Source organism: Nematolebias whitei, chromosome 5 (genome assembly GCF_014905685.2).
Source record: "Nematolebias whitei isolate Nwh7 chromosome 5, NemWhi1, whole genome shotgun sequence".
In the NCBI taxonomy this organism is placed as follows: domain Eukaryota; kingdom Metazoa; phylum Chordata; class Actinopteri; order Cyprinodontiformes; family Rivulidae; genus Nematolebias; species Nematolebias whitei.
Window position 1 is genome coordinate 9387159 of NC_056502.1, and position 11803 is coordinate 9398961.

At 39.4% G+C, this 11803-nt stretch overlaps 1 protein-coding gene across 1 annotated transcript in view; it reads right to left on the reverse strand.

The window, feature by feature from the left end:
- Nucleotides 1–11803, reverse strand: part of phldb3 (pleckstrin homology-like domain, family B, member 3) — a 33037-nt gene that overhangs the window by 13687 nt on the left and 7547 nt on the right. The window contains exons 2-6 of the mRNA XM_037676796.1: nt 6682–6837; nt 6459–6569; nt 5966–6103; nt 4329–4457; nt 999–1181 (exon numbers count right to left, since the gene is read on the reverse strand). Coding sequence (XP_037532724.1) covers nt 999–1181; nt 4329–4457; nt 5966–6103; nt 6459–6569; nt 6682–6828 — 708 coding nt within the window. The 5' untranslated portion in view covers nt 6829–6837. The remainder of the gene's footprint in view (nt 1–998; nt 1182–4328; nt 4458–5965; nt 6104–6458; nt 6570–6681; nt 6838–11803) is intronic.

Sequence of the window (11803 nt, forward strand, 5' to 3'; positions counted from 1 at the left end):
AAGTGGTTCTGTTAGCAGCATAGTCCTATTAGCAGAGTGGTTCTGTTGGCAGTGAGGTTCTCCTAGCAACATGGTCCCGTTAGCAGCATGGTACTTTTAGCAAAGTGGTTCTTAGCTGCATAGTCCAATTAGCAGAGTGGTTCTGTTAGCAGTGAGGTTCTCTTAGCAACTGGTCTCGTTAGCAGCATGGTACTGTTAGCAGTGTGGTTCTGTTAGCGGCATGGTCTTGTTTGAGGTGCGGTCCCATTAGTAGCATGATGATAATAACAACCACAGCAATGGACGATGACTGCCCTCCAGAACCGGCAGACAGTGTTGAATAAATTAAATATCCTTTCATCATCTCTAACATCACAAGACATAACAGAACATTCAAGGTTTCCCTGGTTTCTATATACATAGTTTCAAGGTTTCAATATCTGAGCTCCCTCCAATCTAATGTCCCTTGTTTTTAGGGCAAAAGGTAAATAAGAGTTTAGTTTGAGCTTGAACATTTTATCTAAAGAAGATGGACTGCACTGAACATCAATGCCAGAGACTCTGTGATTATTTTAGGAGGAGCACAGTCTTGTGACTTTGAAGTTGACTCTTTGGTCTGCCTTGGGCTTATTTTTACTGTCAAACTAATTAATTTCATATGGGGCAAAACATTTTACCCGAAAAGTTAAAAAAATAAACCATTTGAAGATGGAAAATTAGAAAGGAACCGTTTCAGAGCAGAATTCAACATGTTTGCAGCTGTGACAACACACATTTGCTGTGCACTGTAAATGGGTCAGCTAAGAGGAAGTATTTATATCAGACTTCGGCGTAGAGATGGATATTACTGTTTTGTCAGTGAACAAGTCTGACATCACAAGTCTGCACTCAAACAGGTTTTCTATGGAGGTAAATATGGACGTGGAGCACATGACACGCTGATAAGCTGCAAACTCGTGCAAAGCCTCAGGAAGCAGCTGTGAAAGTCTCTGAAGAATTCCCCCCGAGGCCCCGTTTACCTGTGCTGTGTTGACTGCATGCTGCTGACATGAGATTTCCTTCTCCATCTCCCCTTCACTCTCCCTCTGCTTCGTTTTCTCCAACGTGCCATTGTCTTCCTCGTCCAAGCCGCTCTCTTGTTCCAGAACACGAAACTCCCAATCTTCAAAAGCCCGAACAGCAGCCTCCATCACTTCCCTCTCCTGAAATACAGACAGAAACCATGTCCTCAGCTGTCTGTATTCAACAGGCTTAGCTCTGAAAGGAGTCAACTTGGGGATCAAAGTAAAAATGCTCGAGTCTAGACGACAAGGATTAATCAGTAAGGCAGTCTTTATGATTCAAACTCCAACTCATTAAAAACATAGTATACATACAAAAATCTGCAAGATTTTGCACTTTTGTTTTTAATACGATGCAGATGTTGATGCAGCATCTGCATCTGAATCTGAAGTTTCAGCACAAACTCTGTACAAAGAGACAATTCTGCCTCAAAATAGTTGTAATTTATAAAAACATGGTACATAATCTTTGGCATATAAGCAAATGACAGTTTTCCTGACATAAATTAAAGAATTAAAAGCCCAACAGTCCTTGAATGGATGCAAACCCGACGTCTTTCAGAGTTTTAGACGTCTTCTGTTGAGAAATGAGGGAGTTGTGGCCATTTCTGTCAAACCTTGAAAATAATTTTACAGGCAATCTGCTGTATTGCAAGATACCGCACCCAAAGTAAGTATTGTTGATGACTCTGCTATTAGCAAATAAAACTTTAGCTCAGTAAAACTGTCACAGCCAGTTTGTGTTGGCTAACGTTGATTCGCTGTGGTGGCCACCTTCAATCGTATTTGACTGCAGAAATTAAAAATTGTAGATGGACATCCAACAATTACTGTCCAGAAGTTTGGTTAACAATAACCTAGTGGTCTATGAAATATTTTGCTAACAGACAAGCAGGGTGGAATCCAACAGTTGATGGTAAAGTTTTAAACATAGATTTTGTGTTGCCAATGGTTCTCAGGTACCACCACACCAAATTTTAGGTACAACTGACCTAGTAAAAGACAGTTTTTCCTGTCAGTTGGCTGTGGCAGCCATCTTGAATTGGTATGGCTCGAAAAGGTAATCAGCTGTAGATGTACACTCAATAATTACTTTATGAAAATTTCATTAGCATTCGTGGTTCATGAAATATTTTGTTAACAGAAACAGCTTTAAATGGTGATGGGACAGTAAAAACTTTTTGGTGTGCTCCAAAGTGCAAATGCAGGTTAAAGTTCAAGACAGTCTGATTATCAGGAGACCTCACATTTCCTGATACTCAACACATACTTCAGTCCTTTTCTGTGCATGCATGCAGTTTTCTGCAAACCTATTTGAAACAATTCTGACATGTTGCAACAGACAACAACCAGTAATGCAACTGAACCAAACCTGCCATTAAAAATCGTTACTAACGTTGACAGATCTGTCGTCTTGTTCCGACACATTCACAGAAAGAACACAATTCCCATCTCATAAAACTCACTTCAAGTTAAATTGTCTCTGACAATCAAACAGTGTAAAAGTAACAGGGACCCAGCACCAATGCCAACACACCCTTTAGCTTCCACTTGCTTTTTTTGTGTTTAAAGTGCAAAGTGAGTTTCAGTTGCAGTTTTATGCTTCATTTAGAAAGCTGCATTGAGGTGCAGTCATTCCTGTAAGTTCAGTTCTCTTCTCCAAAGCAATATGATCCTCAGGTTAAGAAATGCGAGTTAAAATATGAATTTAGATTAAAACTGTTAACAGATTTTTTTCTTTCTCTGTTTGTTTTATTAAGAAATACTGGATTTTCAGTCAGAGAAACATGTCTGTTAAGAGTGAGGAAATTAAATGTATACAGGTGATAGATATCAGGTGTGTTCTATTTGGAAATCAGCCCAACTGTGGTTGCAGCACTGGTACAGCTCCCATTGTTACACTTTTACCCTTTGAATTCCCTCTAAATTTAAGAACTGAAGCTTCAGTTTGAACCAAATTGGCATTCCTCAGTTTATTCTGTACTGGCCTTCTACAGTATAAAGATCTATACTTAATACATTCATGAAAATAATATAATCCTGTTTAAACAACACTTTGCTGATTTGATTTGTTTTCAGCTCTGTAATCTTAAAGGTACTCTTTGCAAACTATGAAATCAATCAATCAGTCAAGCCATCCATTATCTTTACCCACTTCTTCCTTTTCAGGTTACCGGGTTCACTGGTGCCCGTGTCCAGCCATTACTGTGCGAGAGACGGGGGACACACTGGATAGGTCTCCAGTCCATCACTGGGACAAATAGAGACAAACGAGACAAACAACAATTCACTCACACCTAGGGACAATTTAGAGTTACCAGTCAGTCTAACATGCATGTTTTTGGTTTGTAGGAGAAAACCAGAGTACCCGGAGAAAACCCACGCATGCACGGAGAGAACTTGCAAACTCCACCCAGAAAGGCCCCTGGCTGGGATTTGATCTGGCGACCTTCTCGCTGAAAGGCAACAGCTCTATCAGCTGAGCCACCGTGCCGCCCAAACTATGAAATCAAACTGAAAAAGTTTACTCCAGTAGTTTGCCAAATACAATGAAGGCAATTCTAAAATGCAGGTCCATACACGGGTTCAGATTATCCACCAGTAAGAGAAAAATAATGTGCGTATTTTCTTTTCGACTTTATATTTTGTTTTGTTCGGTTTTCATGACTTTGTAATTAGTACCTTTAATAAAAACAAACTATAAGACCACATATATACATTGTGAATTATATAACCATTCACACAATAGCTATTGCATAAATGAATAATGTCAATTTTCTCTGCGTTTTCTTTTTAGGAAATTTGGTGCAAGTGATTTTAATTCAGATAAGATTATCAAATGCCATTGAGTATGTTTGTTTAAACAAATATCAGCCTCTCTTGGTTCATTCAGTTAATTTTGGAAAATTAAAATACAGAGATGAACGCCAGATGATTTTGGACCATGTCGTAAATCAGAAAATGAGCAAAACAAAGATTTGTCATTACTGTATTGTACTTGAATCCTCTCCTCTTCCAAGAAGAAAAGGTGTAGAAATAATCAATATGTTATTCTGATGACCTCATTTCTGGGAGACTTATCGGACTGTGTCCAGTCATGCTGAGCAGTTCCACATTTGACGTATTTTAAAGATAAGACAGAAATATTGCACAATACCTGCTGTGCTACTTCTGGAGATGTTCACACACACAAAAAAAATGTCATCTAAAAGAATAACTTTTACATTTGCCAGTGTGTCATCACTTTGAACCCTGTTGAAAACTTTAGATCCAGCAGCATCTGCTCACCTGCTGCAGCTGCAGTCTGAGCTGCTCTCTTTGACTTTCAGACTGACTGGGGATCAGTTTCTCTTTCTCCTCATAGCTCCTCTTCAGCTCCTCCACCCTGCGCCTCTCCTCCTCCAGACGCTCTCGCTCCTGCATTTACACACACAAGAACAAAACAGTTAAGCAATAGTACAGCAACGTCGTTTTTCATCCCCCTAAAATAAACAAAGCCATTAGAATTAGAAACAAAACGGCAGCGCGTCTGTTTCTAGAGACACCCACTGACTTCAGTACAGTCCCTCGGTACTTCGCAGATCAACTTTCGCGGGTTTTCAACCTAAGATTGTGTACACGACACACGATTGGCTGATTGATGGAAGGTGACCAACCAGTGCTTTTCTCTTTTTTATCCTCTCCCTCTCTGCTCCACCTTTCCTCTTTGGCCGTCTCTCTCATTCCATTCTACAAGCTGTATGACCCAAACTGGAGAAAAGATGGACGTACAGAGATTAGCATGCGAACATATAACCCTAGCGAGTGCGAGTCATTATGGGCTATAGGGGGCGGGCGCACAACCCGTTGTAGTGTTTCTCTTAGATAACTTGCCATGGTGGGGCGCTCATCTCGTCCATGATTTGTGTGTGTGTGTGTGGGTGGGGGGATGGACGGAGACAAGTCCTGATCTGCACAGCGCGCTGTTTATACAGACAGTTTTAAGTGGGTGGAGGGGTGGGGGGGACAGAGACACAGCCGCGCGCCATTTGCACCAACAGTTTTTTTTTTTTTGGGGGGGGGGGGGGGGTGTCATCATGAGGGTTCATGAGGGAAGAAGCTTCATTTAGATTTTTAGCTAGTGCACCTGTATTCTAAGCTGCTAGCTTAATGTTACGTCAGTGCCAACAGGTGGTAGGGGGAGGGGGTGCGCGTGGTTCGGTAGAGGAGGTGTTCGACTCTGTTGACGGGGGGAGGGGGGGGGGTGCCCTGCTTGTATAATGGTAATGGAAACACTGTTGTGTGTTTTGTGGGAGCAGATATCCGAGTGAGCCAAACAAGCAACCAACATGGATTGTTTATTTAAAATAATCAAGCATGACCCGAACTGAGCCTTTAGTCCAGCCCCTCGGCGATCATTGAGCGGGCCAGGCCACCAGGAAATGTCCCAGCGTTCTCAATGTCCAGTCCACCACTGAATCAGAGCATATCCCGGGCGCTGAGTGGCTCAGTAACCGTAGCATCAGTCTGTCTGCTCTCTTTCAAGGTGTTCTTTTAAAGCGTTTAGAGAGTTAAGAACATTGTTAAGAACACTGCAACAGTGTGGGGTTTATAAAGCCTTAAAATAAATATAAATCTTAAAATAAATATCATCCCTACTTTGCAGATTTTCACCTATCGCAGGGGTGTCTGGAACGTAACCCCTGCGATAGGTGAGGGACTATTATACTCTACTACTTTTGTATAACAGCATTAAAAATCCAGTGATTGTTGCAAAGGAGCCAAGTTACTGACAAAATCTTGTGTTGATGTTAGTGGAGCATTTTGTGCCAACATGTTCTGTAATCTCTTCACTTGAGATATTCTCATCTCCAAACAAAGCCATCAGAATTGTAAGTTAACTCTAATTAAAGGAATAACATATTTTAATAAATATCATGGTTTACCTTGAGCCTGTCAGCGTGCTTGTGCTTCTCTCGCCGTCTGTTCTGCTGCTGCAGACCCAGCAGCTTCTGCGTGTGTCGCTGCAGCTGCTGCTTCTCCGTCTGCAGCTCTCCTTGCAGCAAGGCGACCTCCAGCTGCAGCTGAAGAGGGCAGAAGATATAACACAACTGAATCGTACTGACCAAACTCAGAGCAAGCCAGAGCTACAATGACTGTGTTGTTGTCTGGAACCTGCATGGGGTTTTAAACATGCCAACAAATACAGTTAGGAGGATTTCTCAGCATGGTGCCTGGGGTTCATCTAAACTTGCAGATGTGATGTATTTTTATTGAAAAAAACCAGTTACATTTACACTTCAAAATAAAGTTTCTTAATCTTTTTCCTTTTTTTTTTTTTTTTTTGCTTAATCTCATTTTCCTCCAATAGAAGAGGGTGTTTTGGGATAAGCAAATGGTTTTGTGTCCAACTGAAAACCAACAATCAGAAACGCTCACCTCAATCTTCAGCTCTTCCTTTTGTTGGTTGATCTCCGTGATGCGATGTTGGACCACTAAAGGCAACGGTGGGACCCTCAGGGAGCCCACCTCGAGCTTTTTCACACATGGCTGATAGAAATACAAAAATCAAAGCTGACGTGAAAGTTATGAAGCAGCAGACCGATGGGTCTAGGACTTGTGGATCATTGTTTTTAGCAGTAGCTTCATCTCAATCGTTCACCTTCTCGCTCTCGGTGCTGCTGCTCTCGGTGTCAGACTCTGCCCCTGAGGAGGTGGGACTCTGACCTCCAGCCACTCTGCTGATCCACGGCGGCCGCAAACCCTGCTGCCACTGGCTCCTTGAGTTTTCCATGTTATGTTGGGGCATTTCTAAAGACTGAAACAGAAATTAATAGAAGTTACAGAACAACGAGGGTTGTGGGGAAACTTAATGAGGCGAATATTGTGGTAATCTAATCGGCTGTGGGGCTGAAAGCATATGGAGGATCAGGCGACAGCTCACTGAGGGAATACCACAGCTGAAGAATACAACATAAGGGCGTTAAAACACAGAAATCCCCTGAAGCTTCGAGAAACTACATGCAGAAAACACCTAGCTTCGATGACAAAGGCAAAAGCAGGAAGAGAATTGAGGATGTGTGCAGAGGTTTGTGGTCGAGTTTCAGGGTCTCAGTGTGAATAAAACCGTGACATGCAGCTTTTTGTTCTGATGGAGGCTTTGATGTGGACCAGCAAATAAGACAAAATATGAAAGAGATGTAAGCCCAGAACATACTTTGAAGTGATCTTATATTGTACTTTTGTTTCGTCTTTCACATTCATGTAGTTTTACTAAAGCAAAGCATCCTTATGGACAGTGTTTATCAAGTTCTACATCAAAGTGGTTCCCAACATTTGGGAATATGTTCTCCTCCTTCAAACCTGTGGTAAAATTAAGTCTTTGTGCTGATCTATGTGGTTTCTCTTTACACAGAAACAACCACACCAGGAGAAGGATTTGTACAAAAACCAAAACTACTTTGTGGGAAAATACTTTTGATTCTAGTCTTGAAAGCTTTTTCCCACCATTCCCTTCACCAACTGTGCTGTCCCTCGACTGATACCTTATAAGGCTTCAAGGACGGTTACGTAAAGGTTGAGCGATAAACATAAAGCTCATATTTGAAAACAACTGGCACACTGGCATCCAGACAAAAATATAAAAATAGAAAGTATGGACAGACAGAGAGAACTGAAAATAACTACATGCTTTGTCTTATTATTATATTATAACTTGGAGGTTAGAGAAATTGCATTTCCTGCGAAAATGCAGTGTGAATGCTTATTGCTGAAGAACTTGCTGAAAAACAGCTGAAATTACCTAAAACATGTTGAAATGTAGCTGAACTGGAAGAACAACCCTAAGTTAGCAGAAGAAAGCAAAGAACACATATCTGTTGAAAAAGGTTTAAATAAGCAGAAATGAGCACAACAATTACAAAATTAGCTAAAAAAAAACGCTGAGATTAGCAAAAAAAAATTGCTGAAAAGTTTAGCTGAAAAGGAAAAAATAAGCTTAAAATATCTGAAAGAAGTGGAAGGAGCTGAAATAAGCTCAAAATGTGGAATTTGCTGAAAAAAATAAACTTAGCACAAAAACAGCTAAATATTCGCTGAAATAACAGAAAAAGCTTAAACTAGCAGAAATTGGCTGAAAGGAGCATAACAAGCTAAAATTAGCAGAAAGGAATTAATTAGGCTGAAAGTAGCTGAAATTACCACAAAAGACTTGAATTTATCTGAAAACAGATGAAGTTATAAAAAATGCTCCAAAGTAGCTGAAAAGGTACAACAAGCTTAAATTAGCAGAATAAGGCAGACATGCTTGTCCAGTTAGGCTGAAAGACGCAGAAATTAGTTTTTAAAAAAAGTGGAAATTGTCAGAAAGAAAGCTTAAATTAGCATAAAACAGCTATATAGTATCTGAAGAAAAAGATAAAGTGTGAAGAAATTAGATGAAAGAAGCATAATAAGCTGAAAAAAATAGCAGAAAGAATCTGAAATGAGCACAAAACAGCTGAAATAAGCTGAAAATCGCTGAAAAAATGTTTGAACTTGCACAAAGAAGCTGAAAGAAGTTGAACCAGAACAAAATGTAAAAAAACAGTAAAAGGTTGTAAACAGGTCTAAAGATCTGAAGGATGTAAAATGAGCTCAATTCATTTTCTATGATTAAAAAAAGGCAGAAAAGGCTAAATATTTCAAAAACTAAAGTTGTACCAATACAAAAATTCATAGCAGGATTGTCCTGAAAGAGCTGAAAGTTTTGATTCATGACTTGTTGAAATAGCTTGAAAACTGCGGGACGAGAATCGCACTGAAAAACGTACCAAAGAAAAATGGATCACATTTGTGTGAATGCTTCATAAACATTCACACTATTAAAGTTCTGCAGACATGAGCACAGACAAGGAGTATAATGAAGCAACTAATAACTGGAATTTATCCATTTAACATGTACTGTATATTTTTTTAAGTGCAGGTCCTTCTTGAAAGAAAAATCTCACTAATGTCGAATCAAAGGACAAAAGATCATTTTTGGTCTGACATGTGCAATTTGTCAGTCTTTCCTGTTGTAATATTCAATATTTGGCACTGATGTGCAAGCTCCCATGACATGGAAACTACTAAAAACGTTTTATTTTTCATGGAAATATCTATTAATAGAACAAACAGTGGCATCCAGTTTGAATGAATGAGGCTGAAGTCACAAAGGTTAGGAAGTATGACATGAATTCACTTCTAAACTACTATTTTTAACAGTATGTGTACATAATGTTTTCCTTGACTCCACATGGGGCATAAAATGTTAATTATTTTATAGTTTTTAAATATTTTGTGCTCTACGCTCTACAAGAAGTGTAGAGGACTGAACAGACTGTACTTAAGGTCTGTTCATGTTGAAATAAAAGACTGGTTCTGCAGAGAAAATTAAAATTAGATACAAATTATAGTTTACATTTAATTGAGTAAAAACAAACTAAAAATAAAATAAATTGAATTGGTGCAGAAGTATGAGGACAGAGCAGATGATTGATGTTGGGTACAATCAAGTGTTAGCAGGAGAAGTAATTTGTCAAGAGACGAGTTTTCAGCAGACAGATCACTGCTCAGACAACAAGCAACTCGTTCCACTTTACAGGTGCATCTCTAAAATTACAATAACATGAAAAGTTCTGTGTTTATACCAATTATTTCAGAAAGTGAAACTCATTCATTACACAAGGAGTGAAATTTATTTCAAGCCTTTATTTCTTGTAATTTTGACGCTTACAGATAATGAAAAACCAAAACTCAGTGTCTCAGAAACTTAGAATATTCCACAGCCATCTTTTGGCTCATTTGTCTGCGTGGGCAGGAGCCGAGTCCTGCTGGCAAATAAAATCATCATCTCCATAAAGATCCTCATTAGAAGGAAGCATGAAGTCTCTAAAATGTCCTGCTAGATGCTGCGTTGACTGTGGGCTTCAGAAAAGCCAGTGGACCAACACCAGCAGAGGACATGGACCTAAACCATCACTGACTGTGGAAACTTCACACTGGACTTCAAGCAACGTGGATTCTGTTCCTCTCCACTCTTCCTCCAGACTCTGAGACCTTGATTTATAAATGACATGATCATTTAGTTGCATCTGAACGGACGATGTTGGACCACTGAGCAACAGTCCAGTTCTTCTCCTCAGCAGGTAAGACGCTTCTGATGTCGTCTCTGGTTCAGGAGTGGCTGGACTTGAGGAACGAGACATTTGTAGCTCATGTCTAGAAGTTATCAGCTGATTAGGGTGACACCACGAGCTTACAATACTGAACCACAATATTCCACAACAGGTCCTTCTTCTACTCCGCTCCAGTTTCCTGGAATATTTTGCAAAAAGATCTGAAGTTCTCAACCTTGACCCCTCTAAGTGTCTTTAAGCATCTGTTAAGTTCCTGACAAAAACCAAAACAGACATGTTCCTGTTTTTAGTTTCTACACTGCTTTACAATCTAGCTGTTTTTCTCACTAATTATCTTTTTAATTACCATTTTATTTTCATTTGTTAAAAAAAATATTATTATGGAGCATGCATCAGGATATCTGTGTAACAAATCTATATAACATACGAGTTTTCACTTTCTGAAAAGAATGACAAAAAAATAATAACATTTTCATGATATTCTAATTTTTTGACATGCACCCGTAGTAGACCCACAAAACTAAACTAAATAAAAACAGTTAAAACTCACGCCTGAGTGAAAATGTTTAATCCGCATCTTCTTCCACACAAAACAGCTCCACAGTTATTTAATGGGTCCAACTGAAATAAAAAGACACTACTTTTCTTATTTTAGTTTGAAAATCTTATGAGGCAGATTTATTTATCACTAATAATTCTGGATGTCTGCTGTGGGTTACATGCACATGTAGTGATATATAGAGCTTTAAATAAAATAATAAATAATTAAACACCGCAGTAATTATATTTTAACTATGACAAAGACATTTAAAGCAGTCACCACATACAGCAAACACAGACAGAAGGGAATGTGGACCAGATTGACATGAAACCAAGAGGCCATGCCGCTTCTGAATCCTCTTAAAATACTTTTATCTCTCGGATGAACAGTAAAATTTTATGCTTTTCCTCATTAACCTTTTGGAGTACACTGAACGTCACTGACTTCCAATGACAAGACGACGACAGATTCATGAGTCATCTCATGATTCAACCGTCAGTGGAAGTGTTTGACGTCCAGCTAAAGTCCAGGCAGATATCCTATCAAGTATTACGGAGTAAAGTCCGTGTTTCATGTTAACTCACTGGTGTACACAAATAAAAAGGAAAATTAAAAAAAAAAAAACTGATCCTTCAAATGTCCTGATGATACAAGGAAAATGAGATGAGAAAAAAAAAAACTAAAGTTCAGCCTGAGAGTCGGATCAAAGAACAAAACAATGTTCTGGGCACAGAATAATTGGACCTGATTGCAGGGAGGGGAGCACCTCTGGGGAGAAAGATGGAGTCAAGAGTTGCACTTCAACATCCGGTGCACTTTCTTGTGCAACCGCACATAACATTCATCTCTAAATGTATTCATGCAAAGTGTAAGCACACTACATTTAATACAAATCAGTAACAATAATAATAATAACATGAAAATGTGAAGAAGAAAAAAGGATTGAGAAACATTCAGATCAGCATGAGGGAGTGAACGTGAGCACAAGAATCAGGGAGGGGAGGAATGCTGTTCCGAGTCATATCGTCTCACTCTGAGCTCACATCAGCAGGTCTTATCACTCCGTTCACTCTGAGCCTCACATC